General features: G+C 35.4%; 1 protein-coding gene across 1 annotated transcript in view; it reads right to left on the bottom strand.

Annotated features, from left to right (window-relative positions):
• Positions 1-291: 291 nt before the first annotated feature.
• Positions 292-23,445, bottom strand: part of LOC131857571 (probable chromatin modification-related protein eaf7) — an 80,643-nt gene continuing 57,489 nt past the window's right edge. The window contains exons 3-4 of the mRNA XM_059210250.1: positions 2,741-2,928; positions 292-322 (exon numbers count right to left, since the gene is read on the bottom strand). Coding sequence (XP_059066233.1) covers positions 292-322; positions 2,741-2,928 — 219 coding nt within the window. The remainder of the gene's footprint in view (positions 323-2,740; positions 2,929-23,445) is intronic.

Raw genomic sequence — 23,445 nt, 5'->3', positions numbered from 1 at the left:
TTGTCCTTTTTTTTTTTGCCTTTTTGGGTGCCGCCCCTCGACTATGGAAAGGGCTGCCCCTACCCTTGATCCTGCAGATCAAGGGAAATGGTAATGCGTTGTTTGGGGCTTCTAGGTACTTGACCACTAGGGCTCTTAGAAATTCATTCCAGACTCCCACTTGGATCATAAAGGGTCTTGACACCTTTGGGGTAGTAAACAAGGTTTAAATCTAGTTATTTTTATTTTCATAACAAAATATAGTGAGGATTTTGCTTTTATTATTTATTAACCAACTTGGTAAATTTATCTTCAGCTTGTTGTACTTTTATCATCATCTTGCCTGATGTATAGAGTTCAAAAATCAATTACTGTAAGGAAGCAAAGGTGTGCGAAAACGCTTCCTACGCTAATCTTGAGAGGACGATTTTGCAAATTTCAACTTAACTATCACAGAGATCACAAGAAGCAAATAGAGTAGAAGTAAAACAAGAAACACATAACACACCGATTATCGTGGGGAAAACCCATACGGGTGAAAAACCCCACACTCTAAAACCTGCATAGTATATTAACAAATCAACAAGAGCTTACAATACACTTGCAATGCAAGTTCTTACAAGAGCATCACCTCAACTCAAGCTCAGAGAGACTTCATTAGCATCCTTCTAGCACCCAGCCTTGCAAACCAAAACTCCATAATACAAACTCCTCTCCAAGCCCTTATTATATAAGAATTTTACAACCTGGAAACCATTTGTGGTTTTACAATACCATGGGCAAAACCTCCATGACATGTGTTGCCCACCCTTGACATTTGTTTTTCCAAGATAAGAAAGCCAGGTTAAAAGTAGTTACTCACGTCCAAACTCTTATCCCCTATTTTTGACCCTCATAACCAACATGAAGTGTGTCATATAATCTTTAAAAATGGCCCTCCTATATTATACTATGGACAAGGCATCTTTTAACAACTCTTATACCTTTTTCCAAGGCACCGACACATGGGAAACCTCCCAACTACATTTGGAACAATTTACCAAAAATTGCAAGGTTGAGACACATGTATCTCAACATTCTCCCACTTGTTGAATACCTTGCAAGAGTTAGGGGATCCATATTACCATAGACTCAACAATCAAGGGCCAAGAGGCCCATAGACTCCGAACACCATCTGAACTTCTCTGTGCTCATGGGCTTAGTTAATGAATCAGCAACATTCACCAAAGTTTCTACCTTCTCTAGCTTCACCCTGCCATCCTCAACCATATCTCTCACAAAATGATATTGTACGTCAATGTGTTTGGTCCTAGCATGAAAAGTTGGGTTCTTCGCTAGGCAAATTGCACTCTTACTGTCACTATAAATTGTCACTACACCTTGTTTAAACTCTATATCTAAACACAATCTCTTAAGCCAAATGGCTTCTTTGCAGGCATGAGTAGCTGCCATATACTCTGCCTCTGTAGTGGACAAAATGACTACAGCCTGTTGCTTGCTCATCCAGCTAATTGCACCACCAAATAATGTAAACACATATGCACTGGTGGATCTTCTTCTATCAACATCACCAGCCCAGTCTGAATCCACAAAGCCTCTAATATCCAAGGAATGTTCATTTCTTGTTCCATGAAAACATATAGAGTACTCCACGGTACCGCGCAAGTATCTAAAAACTCTTTTTACTACATCCCAATGTGCTCTTCCTGGATTAGACATGTAATGGGAAAGAACTCCCACTGCTTGGGCAATATCTGGTCTTGTACAAACCATAGCATACATCAAACTTCCAACAGCACTTTGGTATGACTCGACTCATCTCTTCCATCTCCAATGGGGATGTAGGACACTGTGAACTAGAAAGCTTTGTTCCCATTGTAATAGGAACACTCAATGGTCTAGAATCTTGCATATTAAATCTTCTCAGAATAGTACCAACATACTTACTCTAGCCTAGCCAAAGCTTTTTGTTTTGTCTATCTCTTACAATCTCCATTCCCAGAATGTGTCTTGCTGCACCAAGATCTTTCATATCAAATTTTGCCAAGAGTTGAGATTTTAATTTTGTAATCAAACCTTTTCCTTTCCCAATAAACAACATGTCATCAACATACAAGGCAATAACCAAGAAACGATCACCATCAGATTTGAAATATATACAGTGATAAGATTTAGACCGCACAAACCCCAAACTCAATAGATATGTATAAAACTTCTGGTACCACATCCTAGGACTTTGTTTTAAACCATACAAGGATTTCTTGAACTTACAGACCAAATTACTTTTACCTTTTACCACATAGTGCTTTAGCTGTGTCATATAAATTTCTTCCTCCAAATCTCTATGAAGGAAAGTAGTTTTACATCCATTTGTTTGACCTCTAGATCATAAGTTGTTGCAATAGAAAGCAAGAAACGAATGGATGTCATTTTGGCTACAGGAGAAAAAATCTCACCATAATCTACTCCCTCAACCTAGGAGTAACCTTTTGCAACCAAATGTGCTTTGTAGTTCTCTATTCTTCCATCTGAACCTATCTTCCTTCTGAACACCCATTTGGAAGAAATAGGCTTTCGTCCTTCAGGCAATGGTACAAGGTCCCATGTGTCATTCTTCTTAAGGGCTGTCATCTCTTCATCCATGGCAATTTTCCAGGACTCTGAATCATTCATACCAAGAGCCTCTTCTACAGATTTTGGTTCATCAATATTAGCATTCAAAGCAAATATGCATCTCCAATCATCAGGAGGATATCCATACCTTTCAGGTGGTTTTCTTTGTCTAGTAGACCGTCGAACAAGTTCAGGTTCAGGTTCTTCTTCTTCCTCTGATGATTCAGAACTCGTAGAGCTCTCATCAACTTCTTGTCTTTCTATAGGCCTCGATTCAACTTTTTTAGGTGTAGTAGGCAGTTGAATCACATCTTTCTTTTCTTCCTTTTGTTCTTGCTGCATTGTAATAGAAGAAGACTTAGTTTCTCTGAAAATAACACTTCTGGAATAAAATACCTTTTGTGCAACAAGATCCCAAAGCTTGTATCCTTTCACACTATAACTATATCCAATTTTGTCCGCTTCTCCTTTAGCACATGAGCATATGCCTCACAACCAAAAACTCTCAGATGACTAAGTGAAGGCTTGTGGCCTGACCACGCTTCCATTGGTGTTTTATCAACAAGAGCTGATGTAGGATACCTGTTTATCAGGTAGCAGGCAGTGGCTATAGCTTCAGCCCAGAACTTTTGTTCTAGACCAGCACCACTTAGCATACTCCTAGCCTTCTCCATCAAGGTCCTGTTCATTCTTTCTGCAACTCCATTTTGTTGTGGAGAATACGGAGTTGTCTTCTATCTCTTAATACCACAATCTTTACAAAATGTATCAAAATCATTGGAGCAATATTCACTGCCATTATCTGTCCTTAAACATTTTATTTTCTTTCTAGTCTGCAACTCAACCATTGCTTTAAATTCTTTGAAACGACTAAAAACTTCAGCTTTACTCTTAAGAAAATAAACCCATGTTCTTCTACTGAAATCATCAATGAAAGAAACATAATAAACTGATTTACCAATAGAAGAAACATCAACTGGACCAAATACATCTGAATGGATTAGATCCAAAACACTTGAAGACTTATAAGAACTGGAGTAAAACTGAATACGGTTTTGTTTTCCATAAATACAATGCTCACAAAAGTCAAATTCAAGATTGCAATCATTCAACCCATTAACAAGGTTCTTATTTTTCAAAGTTCGTAGACCCTTCTCACCTATGTGACCGAGTCTCAGGTGCCACAACATTGTCTTCTCTACAGGAAACTTTGATTCGGTAGATAGAGCACCCTTGGGTACCCAAAAACCATGACCATTTACTGAAAGAGACACCCTCTCCTTTTCCAACATAGTCTTTATCACAGTCTTATCAGAAGTGCTATTGCACTCAACTATGCATGCATCAAGCTAGTACAATGTACCCATTCTGCTTCCTCTTGCTATTACCATAGCACCTCTCACCATTTTCACACCTGCTTTAGAAAACTGTACATGCACACCCACATCTATTAGTTTGCTAACAGATAACAAAATTCTTGCTAGTCCCAGGATATGCAAGACACCATCAAATCTTCTAGTTCTACCATCAGAAAATTTAACATGAACACTTCCACGACCAACAATATCAAGAAAGGAGTTATCACCTAGATACACCTTACCACCATCAAAATTTTCATACTTACTAAACCAGTTTCTAATAGGAGTCATGTGGAAAGATGCACCTGAGTCTATCAACCATGCATTGTCACCTGCACGAGTGGCCAAGGCTACAATAAAAGCATCTCCATCTTCCTTCTCGGACTCAGAATCAGAATCTTGCTTCTTCTTCTTTTTCTTCTTTTCTTCTTTACAATCCTTTTGGAAATGTCTGGGCTTTCCACAATTCCAGCAAATTACCTTGGACTTACCAGGAGATTTTGATCTCCCCTTATTCTTGGACTTAGAACGGCCATTCTGCTTTTCATTCTTGCCTCTTTCTTTTGGCCTTCCTTGAACACTCAGAGCCTCTTTGGCATTCAGAGAAACCTTCCTTCTCATCTCCTCAGAAAGTAGAGAACCAACAACATCCTCCATCTTCAAGACGACTGCAGTGCTCCCTATGGCCATCACAAGGCTGTCCCATGAGTTTGGCAACGAACATAGTAGGATTTGGCACCTTTCTTCTTCATCCATTGGTACCCCAACTGAGGTTAACTGAGTCACCAACATATTAAAACTTTCCAGATACTCAAAAATTCGTCCACCTTCTTCCATTCTCAAGGAATGCAACTTCTTCCTCAAGAAAATTTTATTCACAAGTGATTTTGCTCGGTAGATCTCACTTAGCTTCTTCCAGAGCTTCTTCGCAATAGATTCTTCGTGGACATTAATCAGAATTGAGTCTGCAAGGCACAATCTTATGAGACCTTTAGCTTTTCTATCCATTACATCATATTGTGAAGCTAAAGTCGGATCTGCGGGCCTCGACTTATTCTCATTGACTGCATCCCATAGATTTTGATCAATCAACAGATCTTCCATCTTCAGCTTCCACATTTCAAAGTTTGTGCCAGAAAACTTCTCTACATCAATCCTCCCTGATATACTTGCCATCTTTACGATCCTGCAATACATAAATGAAATACTCTGCACAAGCTCCCACTCAAATCTTAATTAGCTCAAAAAACCCTGTACCCAACAAATAGAACCAAAACTAGCCAGGCTCTGATACCACTTGTAAGGAAGCAAATGTGTGCAAAAATGCTTCCTACGCTAATCTTGAGAGGACGATTTTGCAAATTTCAACTTAACTATCACAAAGATCACAAGAAGCAAATAGAGTAGAAGTAAAACAAGAAACACATAACACACCGATTATCGTGGGGAAAACCCATACGGGTGAAAAACCCCACACTCTAAAACCTGCATAGTATATTAACAAATCAACAAGAGATTACAATACACTTGCAATGCATGTTCTTACAAGAGCATCACCTCAACTCAAGCTCAGAGAGACTTCATTAGCATCCTTCTAGCACCCAGCCTTGCAAACCAAAACTCCATAATACAAACTCCTCTCCAAGCCCTCATTATATAAGAATTTTACAACCTAGAAACCATTTGTGGTTTTAAAATACCATGGGCAAAACCTCCATGACATGTGTTGCCCACCCTTGACATTTGTTTTTCCAAGATAAGAAAGCCAGGTTAAAAGTAGTTACTCACGTCCAAACTCTTATCCCCTATTTTTGACCCTCATAACCAACATGAAATGTGTCATATAATCTCTAAAAATGGCCCTCCTATATTATACTATGGACAAGACATCTTTTAACAACTCTTATACCTTTTTTCAAGTCACCGACACATGGGAAACCTCCCAACTACATTTGAAACAATTTACCAAAAATTGCAAGGTTGAGACACATGTATCTCAACAATTACATTAGACTCCAATTGACATGCATCATTTTAGTTCTCTTAAAAAATGAAATTCTTGGATTATTCTGGAGCTCCCCATCCCTACGATCATTTGAAATTGTATCCTTGGTCTTGTGGATGTTACTGCAATAATTTTTCTGGATTACATTGTAAGACTTTGTAGGCATCAACATTTCGGATGACATTCCATGATCCATCATCAGAATGAGAGTGAGAGAGCTGTAGGAGTGATCCATCATTTTACTCCTACAGCTCTCTCACTCTCATCCTGAGGATGGATCACAGAGTGTGATCCAAAAGGTTGATGCATACAAAATCTTACACAGTGTAATCCAGAAAAAATATTGCAGTAATGACAATGAACTGTGGAAATTTAATCACTCCTACTCGTAGATGTTATTAAAAACTTTTATTTCATTTCATCCTTGGAACCTGTGGTACTCATGTGTATCTTGTATATTCTGATTCCAGCTCAAATGGCTACTTGATTTTCCCCCTTAGATTTATTTGTTATTCACATGCTAAAGAACTATAATAGAAAATATTACTGTGCAGCTTGCATCCACCAGGGATCACGCAGTGTTCCAAATGCTTCAATGCAGCCCTATATTGTTTGATTTTATAGGGTGGAGTTTGGTTCTTCCAATTAGTCAGCCACATCTTGTCTTTGATTACATTTTGATAGACAATGTGAATGGAGGATGAGATCCTCAATTGGTATGTCGTATGCCCAATACACTGGAATTTCCAGGGTTTTGTAAGGCTAGGTTATGGATATCTACTTTATTCCACTCGTCATTATTTTGCTCAAATTTTTCATGAAGTTGCAGTTATTTTCTGGGACTACTTCATTTTCCATGTAAGGACAAGTCATTAAATGTGTGTGACCTGTAGTGTTGTTATAGTTTAATATGTATAGAATTTTTAGACGTAGTAACCATATGCTAAGATGCATGTTTTTCTTTCTTCCTTTGTGGGAATGGATGTCTAAACCCAGATTACAGTTTTACTTTCCACTTGTCAGGAGATTTTAAACAATATAATAACTTGCATGCATGCCTGTAGTATGGCACTAGGTATTGGACAGTATTAGTGGGTATCTTTCTATTAAAGTATTTTATGTATCTTATCCCTCCAGAATAGTTGTATGGTGAGAGTCTCTTATAAGGAAATTTTACTATCTCATGTTTCATGATACATATTGACTAATCACAACCAGCCAAAAGATGATTATGAATTATAATTATATGCTCAAATATATAGTATCAACTATTTAAGAAAAATATTTACCATAATAACACTAGGTTTGTTGGCAAAGAGATCTTGATGATTGATAATTAGTAATTGCGTAGAAATCAATTGTTATTATTGTAACGGATTGATTAATGGTGCATCAATCCTGGTTATGATTCAAGTGAATTTTGAGTGCAAAACGTTATTGATGTCTGCAATCAAGGATAAATATTATTGCAGGGTCTTCAACATATTGTTATGGCAATAATAAAAATTCTGATATATTGGCTCTGAATTCATATCCATTATTTTACAAGTGGGGGCCAATTTGTGCGAAACAAGAGTGCCCAAGGATTCTAGGCCACATGGCTTAGTGGTCTCCATGTTGATTGTGCACATCATGTTCATAGGAATTTGCATGAAAATAATAAAATTGCATGTTTGTTTGTGAAATTTTTTCTAATTTTAAAGGGCTTTAAAAACCTTTGTTGAAAGCTGTGTTGTTTGTGTTTGTGTGTCAAGATTGTCCTTGCTTGGACAAATTGAAAAATCCAAGGTCATTGGACAATTTAGACCTAATTTATTAACATTTATTATAGGTAATTATGGAAATATGATGCTAGAATATATGGTAAAATAATTGTGTATCAATTTTATGTGTTTTTTTTTTAACACAATAAAAATATGATACTATCTCTAAAATCCATAGTGATTGTGATTATTAATCAAATCAACAAAATGGTTGTTTAATTCAATGTTAAAAGGTTCTAAAGCAATGGAATCTTGTATTTGAACTATTTGTGATAATTGAATTACACAAATGTGCATGAACAAATAAGTTGAGATTGTTTTATTGCATAAAGTTATAAAACTGTCTGAAAGATGAGAGAATTTATTACTCAATTCCACAAGAAGGATATGAGATACATGAAAAAGAGCACAAAAAGTTACTGGAATAGTATGCCAATGAAAACTATGAAACTTAATATTCTTGTAAGAATTATTAAATTCTAATTGGTTAGGTGGAGAAAAAGTAGTTCATTTTTTTTCCTAATTGAATACTATTATTACAAGATGATCATATTATTTTTTCTTTTTCAAAATTAATTATATTATAAAATGATGATGTGGTTAAATTTTTGTTCAAATGGATTTAATAATTTCTCCAAATTCGTTTATGAATAAATTTAAATTTATTCAATATTTTAACTTTTCTTTTTGAAGTGTAGGTTTTGATTTAGAATTTCTTTTTGATGAATATGGTCACATGTCTTTAGTTGTTTTCAACAATATTAAAAAGTTTCTTTTTTTTTTTTTTTGGTAATGGGCGGAAGTCGAGTCGAGTCGCTTTTGACTAGAGCTATGAATCAATGAGACCACATTTTTTAGATTTGAACACAAGATCTTGCTTGAAACAAGGCTCACAACATCCGTTGCATTGTGGGGTCATCACTCCAAAAGTTTTTTAGTACTTGTTATGTTGAATATTTTAACAATTAATTATTCTTTGTGAATCAAATAATTTTAAATTTTTTTTTTTTGGAATATTAAATCAATTTTCAATTTTTTATTTTTCTTCTTTTATAATTGTATTGTTAAAGGATGCAAATACACATTATACTTGAAATTCAAGATGAATTTATACAATTTAGATACTCATTTTAATGCAATTATTTATATATTGTGGAAAAAGATATGAATCTATTTCCTTTTCGAAAATGTAAATTGTAGAGATTTTTTTTTTTTGTATGTATCATTTAAAAGAAATTTTAAAATTCTTTAGATATATATGATGTTTCTAGAGAAATTTGGTGCAAGAATCTCAAGTTTCAATTAAGTTTTATTTACAAAGATTGTTCAAATTATTTTTTAAAAAGAATTCAAAAAGAGAGTACACACTTTAAATATCAAACTCGATCACAACTCTAACAAATTATTTTTGAAAAAGGTGCTATAAGAAATAAAGAGTTAGAAAATCTAGTACATATTAACAAGATGTTAAACAACTTAGATATTTTGGGAGACACCGTGTAGAATGTTCTTCCTTACATCAACATCAACCACCTTATACTTGTTGGTTAGTATATTTGAATATAATTTAATAGGTTAACATTCTTAATACTAATATTTATAACATGTATGTCTAGAATTATATTGCTTTCAATAATTGGCAAAACTTAGTTAATATCTTCAAACATATTCTCGTTCTATAGTGTTAAGAGTGGACTTGTTGTGGACCCACTCACATTTATATTTAGACAACAATAAGATAAGGTCAAAACATGATGTGATTCAAGAAAATTAAAATGTAACAAATTTAATATGTATATCACTTTTATGCTTTTATATTATATTGAAAATTTCTTAACCATTTTATAATATAATTAATGAAATTCTTGTACTATAATTTGTAGTTAATATTTCTTTTAGATTGTAGGAATGGGGTAGCCCCTATAAATTGCAATGTGTGTGGTAATTTTTTTAGTGTCATCAATGACTTTATTGTAACATGCGTTAGTACCACATGGGCTGGAGGAGACTAGACCTTATTACCTTGTGTCTACCACACAAAACACTCGCCAATTGAGCCAAACCCTCAACTCAATCATGCCACACTAGATTCCATCACTCTTGTCGATTCTAGATTGCTAAGAATTCTTATGCAAGGTCGAGTATTCTTCATAGAAGGATTCTAGGGAAGCATATGCTTAGTAGTTGGATGGTAAAGTATTCCAAAGATGTACTCACCGTTGTATTCTCATGTGGTCACACCAGCCTTTGGGGTTTATGTATTTGAACATTATTTTTAATTAATATTTTTTTGATCTCTATTCACATATCCAGAGCAACTCAGTTCAATTTATGTTTATTATGTGTGGTTTGTTATTTTAAATTTATGGAGGCTCTTGTTGTTAGTGTAGGTTTTTATTTTCTCTTATGTTAGGGAATATTTATTTTTCCTACACATTATTAAGCTTGCTTAGGTTATATTAGAATGTTTAGAATGAGGACACGTGACATAATCCTACAATCACGTGTCATTCACACGTACATTTGGGTGGTTGTGTCATGTCCCCTTAAAATTCTGTAAATGTATTATTGCACAGGAAAATAGTATTTATTGCAAAATAGTATTCTATGGTTTTCGATTGTGTAAGATAACTAAGTGTCGGTTTAATATAGAATGGAATTAATTAATATAGCGAAACACTGGTTACAACCATTGCTGAAGAATGTTAATCGATATTACTAACCACAAGTCGATAACTAATGGATCGTGGATGTTTAAACAAGGTTATGGGTAAAACAATGAAAGGGGCGGCAACTTTCCAAGGAGTTGCCACCACTACGTCTGAGCACTCCATGAGTGCGACCCCTCAAAAGGATGCAAGACTTATATAATTGGACTCCACCTTGGATAGGAAGACACGAAGAGCATTTGGCAGGAAATCTTACCTTACATACTGCACAAATCGAAAGGGACAATATATGTAAACCACAACGATCAGGAAAGTGATGAAATCGGATGTGTGGATAAGAGCACGAGCAAATTCCTCCAGGTATTAGTTTTTCACGTATAATGAGGCGTCTGATAGATTCGTGAACTAAGGATGGTAAACTAAATAAGGCACGATATATTACTATAATTGATACTTGATAAACTAGTGAATTACGTTAATTATGAAGGAAATGGTAAATTAAATAGTATGCTGGGTAGTGGTATTGTTTAACTGGTAAATGGTAGTTAAATGACAGTTGATTTGGTAAATTCTCTCTCTCTCTCTCTCTCTCTCTATATGTGTGTGTGTGTGTGTGTGTGTGCGCGCGTGTCTGTGAACATCTTCAAGAATAAATAATAACTGATACAAATTTGTGCAATAATTAATACGAATCATGATATGAATGAATTAATAATCTAACAATGGATTAAACTAAATTCATATCTTCTAAGTAAGGAGAATAACCAATACTAACCTATAAGACATGTCCAAAAGGGAGAACAACCATAGGGCACCCCACAAGATACACTAAGTAGGGAGAACAACTGTAAAGGGTACCCTACAATTACACATTGCGTGAGGGAGAACAGGTATAGGGCACCCTAGAGTGCGTTGCATAGGCATAGGGCACCCTACTCTAGGAGGTATGTATTCATCTTTGCAATGCTACATAAGTTATCATAATTTAAACATACGTAAAATCATAGAATAATTATTGTTTTTTCAATTGATTCTAGGTATTAACAATCAAAACATAATCTTGGGTAACCTAGTTAATCTTAGTTAATCTTAAACTGCACTATTCATAATTAGATTCATTAGGGGACATTACAGGTTGAATGCCACACCCTCTTTTGGATTTATTAGCCACCTCACCATAACCATTTCTTGTCTTTACTTGAGTTGGCATAACCATGTATTTGGCATTTACTAAGTAGGTAAAACTCCCTCCTATTTTGGGCTACAAGGAGTTATTATTCCTCTTGGTTTTATTTGTACATATTTATCTGTATAAACAAGAACTCACCTCTCCTTATGTTGAAGTACTAAGAATCATAGCACTAGCTCAAATTGTTAGTCTAGTTCTATGCTAGGAGAGTGCTAAGTTTTGTTCATTTCTTGGATTCTTGTCTTGCTTTCCTTCAATCACATTGATCTTGGGTGGCTTCACAATTAAGTTTAACATGGTATCGGAGAAAGCTGTAGGTTGTGGGTTAGCAGATGTTTAAAGAATACAGATTCATTTTGTTCTTGAAAGCAAATTATGATCTCTTGCATTTGATGTTAGCATTGAGAATAAAAAAAACTTGATATAAATTATAGTTTTTGGGGGGTTCTTGTTTCTTGTTTATTAGTGCAGGTGTTTTGGAGCTTCTTGGAGCAACTCTGAGCTCACCATTGAGTTTAGAGTAGCCAAGAAAGTCAAAATTGACCTTTGTTTTGTCCAAATCAGACACCAGATGCAAATTTTGTGAAGGTTCCTAACAAAGGTTTCACATCCATATTCGGAAGGTAGCTGATCTCTCAGTGCATTTTTAAGCCAAAAAGACTATGCCATCGTGTCTAGAAGGCCCAAAAAATATAGAGATTGATTGGCAATTTGTCAATTTTGAAGACAGTCAAATTTGAAGGAATTTTTTTTAGCAATGAGCCCTATAGTCCACCTGCCCATTATGGTATGGATTTTTTTTATTTTTTAATATTTTTTTTTTTGTGATCAATAAAATTGGTTGAAAAGAATCATAGTTTTTTATTTTTTATTTTTTATTTTTATACACTTCTAAAAAAATAGTTTTTTGGAAAAAATTCTTTCTGAAAATTAAAATAAAAATTTTAAAAAATTTAAAGTCAAAATTTGTTCATAATTTAAAGTAAAAATTTAAAGTCAAAAGTGAGTATAAGGCATTCCATTCTCCTTGGATCCTTTTTGTTCTACATGTTTCCCAACTGAGTTTATTGTGGAAATCTAGGCCAAGGTACTTATATTCATTGACCACTTGTAAGGTGTTTCCCTTAAAGACAAATTCTCTATGGACCTTCTTTCTTTTCAAGATAAAGATCATGACCTTGGTTTTGCTAGTGTTCACCTACATCCCCACCTCTTGGCAAAATTGTTCTAGAGCCTTCAAGTGTTTTTTCAAATCTTGTGTTGTTTTTTCCATTAAAACAAGGTCACCAACATATAAAAGCAACTTGATTACATAGTTGGTCAGATGAACTCCCCCACCCCCAAACTTGTCTATCCATTCCTCTAACTTGTCAATGTATTGCCCAAATAGGGTAGGAGATAATGGGTAGCCTTGCTTGACCCCAATGCCACTTCTAAAACATTTTGTTAGTCTCTGTTTTGTTCGAAACTTAGCCCAAACTTGGTCATACAATCTATGAGCAACAACTCTATATTGTACTAGAATTTCCAACTCTTCCATTCTACTCCACAATTTGCCTCTAGGCACCATGTCAAAAGATTTTTTGAAATCCACAAAACAACAAAAGATTTCCCTTGCTTGTTTATTCCATACCTTCTCAATCAAATGTTTGAGTGTTATGCAATGATCAATGGTACAATACTTTGGTCTAAAGCCCACTTGCCCATTTTCTCTCTTTACCTCCTTTTTAGCCCAACTACTGATTCGCCTCTCTATCATGCTCCCAAAAATTTTACTGAAGAGAGGATTGATCATTATAGTGTGGTAATTTGAGGGGATATTGATTTCACCACATTTGAGCAAAGGGAATACCACACTAGTTGACCAATTTGTTGGAAATCGATTTTGGTTAACTCCATTCAATATTCTTTTGATGTGAGGCGTGAAGATTTCTAATGCCCACCTTAAATATTATGCTTGTATGGCATCCATGTCTCAAGATTTACCCACTACAAGTTTTCTAATCCCTTCTCTAATATTTTTTGAGGAGAAGAGTTTACTTCTTGATCTGATCATTAGAGGGCTATCTTTTTCTTGATCTCTCTCATATAGCTGCTTTGCATATTCTAGTCATTGAAGATTTGTGATATTATTTTCTTTGCCTGTGTCTCTTTGTTGCAACTCTTTCCAAAAGCCCCTTGGATTTTGTCTCCCAAGCTTAATCAATTCTTTTCTTCTTGTTTGCATGTACTCCTCTTTTTTCATTCTCACTAGTTTTGTATATTCCTTGTTGTTACCTCATATTTTGACCATTTTCTTTGCTACCTTACATTCTTCATCATACCATGGGTTTGCAGGGAAGCTATTCTTATTGTCCTTTTTAGGTATAGACCTTTTGTATGAGTTGAGAGCCCCAAGAATTATAGATGTCAACTTTACGCTAGCAATCATTTCCTTGTTTGAATTAACCAACCCATTCACACCCTCTTCTTGTAGCTGTTTTTTGAGCATTCTTTGAAAGATTTCTTGATTTTCACATGTCAAGAGGATAACTCCTTGAGTGACCTTCTTTTCTAATTGTTGCATCTCCTTTGATGTTGATTGTCTTTTTGCATGCCAATCTTAACATATATTGGGCTGTGATCTGATTTCATTTCTATGGGACAATCCTTCACCACAATATCTATTACACTTGTCACAAGCTTCTTTGAGCTTATAGCATAGTCCACTACACTCTGACTATTATAAGTGTGACACGTAATGTTTCCTGAGCTTGACCAAGCCTTTAAACCATTCCATATTATCAAATCATACAAGCTGCAAACTCCTAGCAATTTTGCCCCATAATGTGTGATAGCTCCCTTCTCATCTTGGGACATTCTTTCCCATTTTTGACTCCCTTCTTCCTCTAACCACAAAATATTGCCCCCTATTCCCTCCTCATCATTATGATAAGGCAAAGCGACTGGTTATTGGTTGTTCTAGCATTAAAGTCTCCAATTAAGATGATCTCACCTTTGTGATTATATGCTGATATATCTTTTTTCAAGGCTGCATAAGGTTACTCTCTGTCTAATTTCCTCTTATAAAATTTTGAGCCATAAGGAGCAAAGTAGCATGCTGCAAGGTAGATTGTGAACTCTTTTTCCTACATTTTTATCCATATGTACTATTTATTGGGGTCTTCTTTTTCCACATGTATAATTCTTTCCCAAGAATCTCTTACTAAGATTGTTACTCCATGGCCTTTTCCACTTTTAGTTAGTTCATTCCATACTGATACCTTCATATATCCCTCAAAATTTGGAACCTTACATCCTTCATGCTCATGTGTTTCAAGGAGGACAATCATGTCCATCCCCTTTGCAATGGGCTTTAAACCAGGCGCTCTCCTCCAAGGGTAACCTCTACAATTCCAGCTTACCATTGAGAGGTGTGCCCGAGGGCCCCCGCCTTCCTATTTACTATATGTTGTTTTGTCGTTGAACTGGGCGTTGAACTGGGCTTTCCCTCTATACATCCATGCTTCTTTACCTGCACTTCTTGTTGCTATGACTTTTTCCCATTCTTTCCTTGTCTCTTCTAGCTGTAAAGGGGTTAAATCTTCATCTATGAAGAATTGTGTACCTTTGAGAAACCTTTTTTTCTTCAAAATTTTGTTCTTGTCCTCTATACTTTTCAATATTACTCTACATTTCTATTTATTCCATCTTGTGACACACTCCCAATTCTACTTGCTTGATAAATATGCCATGTCCACTAGAAAGTTTTTAATTAACCTATCGGTATGTTCACTTTCCCCATAATCCTTCAAGCCTTTAATTACTATATTTGCTGTCCTATATTTTCGTTGTCTTTCTTCCCCTATTTGCACTTTGATTTGTTTCTCTATGAGTTCCTTTTGACTCTCAATTGAACCCTTTGTTTGAACCCACATGGTAGGCATTAAAGCCTACACCTTGCCTACCCAGCCCTCACTTGTACTTGTGTGCACCACGTCCTTTCATAGGCTACCTGCAAGGAGCGTGTGAAACGTAGTGAGACTCTTGTCCATGGGTCTGGGGTGTGGCCTTCATATCGTGAGCTGTGAGCTTTGAGCACTCCATACAACTTGGTCTCTATGTACTGCTCCTTGGCCTTCGTGACTACACTTTTGGGGCCACTGCCATAATTGGTGTCTATTTTGGTAGTGTAACCAATATTTGGTAGGCACTCTAAATAAGCTAGTGGTTTTTCAAGTGCAAGAACTACAAAACTTGGCAATGGAGACAATTTGGTGGTGCACTAAATTAAGTGGAGGTTCAAATATTTTTGGTGGTATCTCCACATTTAGAAAGATTTTCACAAATTTGGCAGAGCTGGTTTTTAAAATTTTAAGACCCCTCCATTGCAATTTTCAATTTTGCACTCAAACCTCAAAGAGCGATATCTTGGTCATACGAAGGTATTTTCAAGAGCAATTTTTTATTTATTTTGGGGCGGAATTTCACACTCTTCACAGTGAAATAATCAGTTTTTGCTCAAGTGATCCCATTTTTCCAGAAATTTAGTTTTCTCATAATATCAGAAGGACAATCCTCATTTTCTCAACTTCAAACATATGTAACTTTAACATACGACCTCGGATCGAGGTTATTCATTTTTTAAAGTTGATATTTTTTTGAGAACTACACATTGGTGCTAATTTGAGATTCTCATATTGAGATTATATTTTACTTTTAGTATTTGAGTCCATTATCGGACATTGTAAGACTTTGGAAAACAAACTCCAGCATTGTAAATGCACTAATTTATAAAGTGCCACAGTCTTTTTTTGCTAGGGGGTGGGGATTATTGATTGAATGAAAAAGGGGTGGTCTCTCTTGTTGTGTTTGATTTTTGATCTGGTTACTTGTGCTCTTATTTTCCTGCACCTATGGATCATTCTAAGGTTCCTTTACTAGCACCTTATAATATGCAACTTGGCATCAACATGCATGGAATGCACTAATGTAACTAGGGTATACTCCATATGTTGAGCAAAAGGTAGCTGAACCTACAAAAGATAAGGAAAAGATAAAATAGATGCTTGAACAAATTAAACCTCCTGGATGTCTTTGTAGTTTTGTTTCCCTTGATCTAATGTTTTAGATTGAAGCATGTAAAATTTCACATGAAGCTTGGGAAAATCTAAAAACATCATATTGTACAACTGATGAACTAAGAGGCTATCCAATTGATAATGATTTGATGAGCCTTGATCCAAAGAAGTTTGACAACATCTAGGACTACATAACTAAAGTTAATGATTTGAGAGCGCAATGTAAACAACGTGGTATTCAAAAAAGTGACATTCCATTAGTGTACAATGTATTGAACAAACTTGGTCCTAAATATGCATCTTTTGTTTCTAGCTTTCATACTTATAGGCTACCTATGCTAACTACTTATGTTAAGCTTTCATTTGCATCTTTTTTGAGATGTTGATACATGAACAATATAAGCTTCTTTCTACAAGTTTCATAGAGCCATCAAAGAATCAAGCCTTGTTGGCTAATCAACTTAGGGGATAGAAAGAGTCACAACAATCTAACAAGAAACAAAATAACTTCAAGAACAATCCACATATAGATCAAGCACAAAATAAATCATCTTCAAAAGGTGATTCATTGAAGAAGGAGAAGTCTACTTGTGCATATTGCAAAACGACTAGACATGAAGATCATTCTTGCTACAAGAAGGATATTGATGAACTCAAACATCTTCTTAAGAAGAATAATATTGATCTTCCTTCTAGAGTGTCTGACTCAACTTGTTCTTCCAATTCAAAACAATCAAGATCTACTAAGGTAAAAGGTCATGCAGGACTTGCTTCTGAAGAAATTAAAGGTAAAGGTAAAGCTCTTTTTGCTACTACAAGTTGTGAATCAGGGAGATGACTCTTGGATTCTTGAGCTTCTCATCATATGGCTTCTATACAGTCTATGTTCTCTTCTTTTGAGCCTTGTGTTATGCCACCTATTCTGATGGTAAAAAATATTTACATGAGTGTGATTGGGAAAGGTTCTATTGATGTTGGGGATGATACATTCAATGATGTTTTGTGTGTACCTCATCTATCAAATAATCTTCTTTCCATCTATCAAATTACTCAAGGTGGAACAAGGAAGACTGTGGAATTCACACATGATTCAGTTATCATGCGAGACTTGGAAAGTAGAGAGATAATTTCTACTGGGATGGTTGATCATGCATCTTGGTTATATACCTTTTCAGACTTTGCACCTGATAATGGTTTTGATCCTTTGGCCGTTGATCACACTCCTAGTGTGAATCTTGATTATGAGGAGAAATCTGGTTACCTTGAACTTGGGTATTCTCACATTAGATCCAGTTCTTGAACCTTGCATTCCTTCTCCTGCATCTATTGTTGCTTCTAAGGATACTTGTTTTTCTACAACCATGGCTATTTGTGATTTAGTGCAACAAGAAATGTATTGTCTTCTAGATATAGTTTCTTGGGATGACTACTTGATTGACATTGCAGGTTTGTTTGTGGAGTCTCATATTTTAGACTTGGGAGACACTATTTAGGATATTCATCTTCTCTCTGATGAAGTTGATTCTTATTTAATTGTTGTGAAGGAACCTTTGGATCCTCTTGTTCATTCTATATATGATCATTCATTATAGTTTGACATGAGTGTGGATAATCGTGACCAACACTTGGATGAGGCACCTTTATCTTCAGAGGAGATATTTGAGTCTTTGGATCTTGTCCAACATATATCTCTACTAGTATTTGGATTGTCATCTTCATGAATATGACCTAGAACGTCTGATTTGGATGTGACAATTTTCAGCATCGAGATGGAGACACCTAAGCAATATTAAGAGACTTCATACATTTTGCAGTTTCCTTTCGGCATATTCATTTCAAGAATGGGAAGATATTCTTTATGCACCTTTGGTTTTATTTCTTCCTAAGGGGAGGAATTTTGTTCGACGATTGTGGTCCATCTTCTACATTGAGTTTCAAGCATCATCCATTGGTACAGTTGATTACTTTAAGGAAGGCTACATAGTCTTTCTTATCCTTTCTATCTTGGAGAGGACTTCTTTCTTGTATGGGATTCTTTCTTGTGTTAGGAAACTTGTTTTCTTTTCTCTCTTTTGGGGAGGAGTTTTGTCCCACTGGATTTTCTCCTTTACTCTGTTTGTGAGAGATTGTTTTGTTCATGGGTGCCTAACATGGCCTTGTAGCTGGGACCCATCTTTGTGTGTTTCACCCACTTAAGCTATGCTTGAGAGGGGGGGGGGGGGGGTGTTGGTGTAGGTTTTTATTTTATCTTATGTTAGGGAATATTTATTTTTCCTGCACACATTTATTTTATATTACAAATAGTTCACCAAAATTTGATATAATTGACTTGTCTGATCCATATATCACTAACTACATCTCTATCCAAATGAGTATCCTATGAAGCACATGTTAAGTTCTATCAAAAGTCTTTGATCAAAATAGAAGAGATGGAGATATGATTTGAAAGTTGCATTTTATCTGCTATAGCGTGTTTTAAAGATGCACCACACTTATCAATTTTGGTGCATACATCCTCCTCAATGTAAGCATGCTATATAAGTGGATGAGGGGTTACGTAGTGAAGAGATATGTCTTCCCACATGGGAAGACACATATTTTCCCTACGTACCTCTCACCACAGTATATAAACTAGTCACTGTTTACTTACCCGATCAGAAGGAGTGCGACTTGTTTGAGAATCGCTTTACCACCTGATACCATGAACGGTGTAACCGTTGGTTAAACGCGATAAGTTGACTTTGGTTTTTATTTATCATTAGTTAACGTTAACATATTAGTATATGTAATCAAATAAATAAATAAATAAATATATATATATATATATATATATAAATATATATCGAAAGCATGAAATAGTACAACTGATGTTACAAAATTAACACTCTCTCTTAACTAGGGAGGACACATTTCATGTTAGAGAAAACATCACAATTCATCCATTGATTGTGAAGAGAGGAGATATCACACCATAGTGATATTCAGAGATATGGTTCAACAATGAATATCAAGTCTCATGATAGTCACCATAACTCATAGTTATCAAGTAAGGTATGTGCACTGGCATCAAGTCACATGATGCCTACCATACTAATAATGATTTCATGGCATGTCCATGAATATTATGTTCATAATATTCACCATGAAGATCTCTATCATAATTATGGTTTATTTAATGATATCAACCAACAGATATGTACCATAATGTCTCAGAGATATATATACTATCATGACATGTCCACATATATCAAGTCACATGATATCCATCAAGATAGTTAAATTGATAATTGTAAAATCGTCACCTTACAATATCAATTTGAAACAAGTGTTCATTATTGAAAAGTCATCACCCTTCAATAATGTTAACATAAGGCCCATGCAGTCATGGAGTCACACACATGACAAATAAAAGAGTTTACACACTAAACATCTTTAAATATATTAGTATATCAGAATAAATGAAACTCTATCTCAAAATTAAATAACATTTTCAACCATACCAATTTTATCTCTAAAGTGTTCAATCTTGATCTTGGAGAGAGGCTTGGTAAGAATGTCTACAATGTGATCACTTGTACTAATATAATTCAGTGAGATCACATTCCTTTCCATCATATCTCAAACATAGTGATAAGGAATCTCAATGTGTTTAGACCTGTCATGAAATATTGGATTCATTGAAAGCTTGATGTAACTCTAATTGTCACAGTAGATGACAATAGGATTTAAGGGCTAACCTAACAGCCCTACAAGCAATTTCTGGAGCCATACAACTTCTCTTGCTCCCATGGAGGCTGCAATGTATTCATCTTCTGTAGAACTCTAAGCAACTGAATATTTTTTTCTACATATCCATGAGATCATTCCTGATCCTAAACTGAAGCAACATCCTGATGTGCTTTTCCTTTCAACTATGCTTCCAGCCCAATCAGAATCATTGAATCCATGTAGGTCAAGTTCTACATGTTTATATTTCAAACCAAAACCAATAGTTCCTCGAAGATATCTCAAAATATGCTTTGCAGCAAGAAGATGTATTTTCTTGGGTTCACACATGAATTGACTTAGTGCATTTACAAAATAACATATATCAGGTCTTGTGTTTACATTAGAGATCCAATAATCTATTTGTAGAGTGTCGGATCTGCAAACTCCGAGTCTGCAACTATTTCCTTTAGCTTGTGTAGATTTGTCTCCATAGGCGTGGTCATGGATCTACAATCCAACATTCTAAATCTCTTGAGTATATCAATGATGTATTTTCCTTGATTAAGGATTATACCATCTGCCTGCTGCCAAACTACCAATCCAAAGTAGTGAAGAATTCTTAAATCGTTCATATAAAACTCAGAGGCTAATTCTTTCTTACATCGAGAAATATAATTATCCTCTCCAATGATTAGTAGATCATCAACATAAAGAATAAGAATTAATAATTCACCATTGATTATCTTGTATAGAGATTTGGATCTGCTTCATTCTTGAAAAACTGTAATTCAAAGAGATAGTGATCAATTCTTTCATACCATTCTTTGGGGGCCTGTTTTAGTCCATAAAGAGCTTTCTTTAATCTGCAGACATGTGATTCAACCTTATCAATCACAAAACCTTCAGGTTGCTCCAAATAAATTTCTTCTTCAATCTTACCATTCAAAAAAGGAGTCTTGACATCCATTTGATGGACTTTCCATCCTTTAGATGCTACAATACCCAAAACTGCTCGGATAGAAGTGTATCTGGCAACAGGAGCAAATGTCTCTTCATAGTCAATACCTTCTCTTTGTGAGAAACCTCTCGCAACAAACCTTGCTTTGTGCTTCTCAATGTTGCCATATGTTGCATGTTTGATTTTGAAGAGCCATTTAGAAGATACCATAGATTTGCCTTTAGGCCTAGGCACAATATCCTAGACATCATTTTTCAAAATTGACTGACACTCTTCTGACATAGAATCTTTCCAAACTTGATGCTTGAGTGCATCTCCAACACAGGAAGGTTCTGCATCAATGATCTCACTCATCAAGGCAATATAACTGGAAAATAGGTTAGGTCTCTTACTTTCACTGAAGGTCCCATTTGGAGCAGCATAATTTTCAGCTTCTTGAAGCATCTTTTTAGCCCAAAGAGGTCTCTTCCTAGTTTTAGGATAATTTTCTTCTAAAGGTAAGCCTTGAACTTCATGCTCAACATATTCAAGGGTCTCCCTTTGAATCTCAAGGGTGGAATCCTCATCCAAGCTTGTAGGAGGATCTTGGTGTTCTAATTCATTAGAGATTTTGGACCTCCTGAATGCCATGTCTTCCTCAAAGATGACATCTCTGCTTAGTTCAATTTGTCTTTGACCAGGTATGTATATTCTATAGGCTTCAGAGGTTTTATTGTACCCAACAAATACTCCTTTCTTTCCAGAAGGTTCTAACTTTGACCTCTTTTTTGGGGGGACATGAATATAGATTGAACACCCAAAGATCCGGAAATGACTTATGTCAGGTTTGTTGCTAGTAAAAGTTTCTTCAGGGGTTTTATTGTCAAGAAAAGAATGAGGACATCTATTTTGAATGTACACAGCTGTCTTAGATGCTTCAACCCAAAATGAAGTTTCTATATTTTGGTCAAACAATATAGCCCTAGTAGCTTCTACTATAGTCCTATTGTTTCTTTCAGCTAGCCCATTTTGTTGTGGGTTATAAGGTACAGTTAACTCCCTCTTAATCCCAACATTTATACAATGATCTTTAAACATATCAAAAGTGTATTCCCCCCATTATCTATTCTTAAGGTTATGATTTTCTTACCTATCATATTTTCTGCAAGAGATTTGAATTCCTTAAATTTAGAAAGGATTTCTTCAGATTCTTTGTACCTCAGAAAATATATCCAGTCTTCCTAGAATAATCATCTACAAATATTACATAATATAAAAATCCCCCTAATGAGGGTATAGACATGGGTTCACATAAATCAGAATGAACTAATTCTAATACATTTTTGGAATTACCGTTGCTAGAATTAAAAGACCCTTTGGTATTCTTTCCCAAGGCACACTCTTTGCAGGCTCCTTCAGATTTTTGACTTAGCTTCGGTAAGCCGATCACCATCTTCTCTATCTTAGGTAGGGCATGGAAATGAAGGTGCCCTAATCTTTTGTGCCAAAGTTCATTCGAATCTGGAGTCTCACGAATCAAGGCTAGAGGTGGAGTGATGCAAAGTCTGTAGAGGCTCCCTTGTCTTACTCCAATGGTGTGGGCTTTCTTAATGGTGGAGTTCTTTGGCCAAGAAAGTACCTTTCCTTCCATAAAGGTTAATATGTAACCCTTATCTTCAAGTGTAGAAACTAAGACAAGGTTTCTCTTTATACCAGATACAAGTAAAACTGCAGTCACCCATTGGGATATGCCTATCTTTAGGTTGGTATTGCAGGTTCCTATTCCCATAACTTGATAATTTGAGTCATCACCAATTGTCACTTCTTCATTTTAACTTTCCACAAGTGTATCTAGGTGCTCACAAAATCCAGTGATGTGTCAAGATGCTCCGCTATCAATCACCCATGTGTTGAAACTGGTGGTGACTTGACTAGAGAGGGTTGAGTAGAAGACTAGCTTCTCAGAATTACTCCCTTTCTTAATTTCTGCCATTGAAGCTTGTTGTTTGATCTTGTCTGGACACTTTATTGCATAGTGCCCATATTGGTCACATCTAAAACATTGTACTTCAGAAATGTCTCTCTTCTTCTTTGAATACCTCTTCCCATTTGATTTGTTGTCACTCTTTCTCTTAAAGTTCTTCTTCTTTCCTTTCTTGTGGGA

The sequence above is a fragment of the Cryptomeria japonica genome, chromosome 8 (assembly GCF_030272615.1).
Source record: "Cryptomeria japonica chromosome 8, Sugi_1.0, whole genome shotgun sequence".
Classification (NCBI taxonomy): Eukaryota; Viridiplantae; Streptophyta; class Pinopsida; order Cupressales; family Cupressaceae; genus Cryptomeria; species Cryptomeria japonica.
The sequence above is the reverse complement of the archived record's forward strand: the minus strand, read 5'-3'. Positions and strand labels throughout refer to the sequence as shown.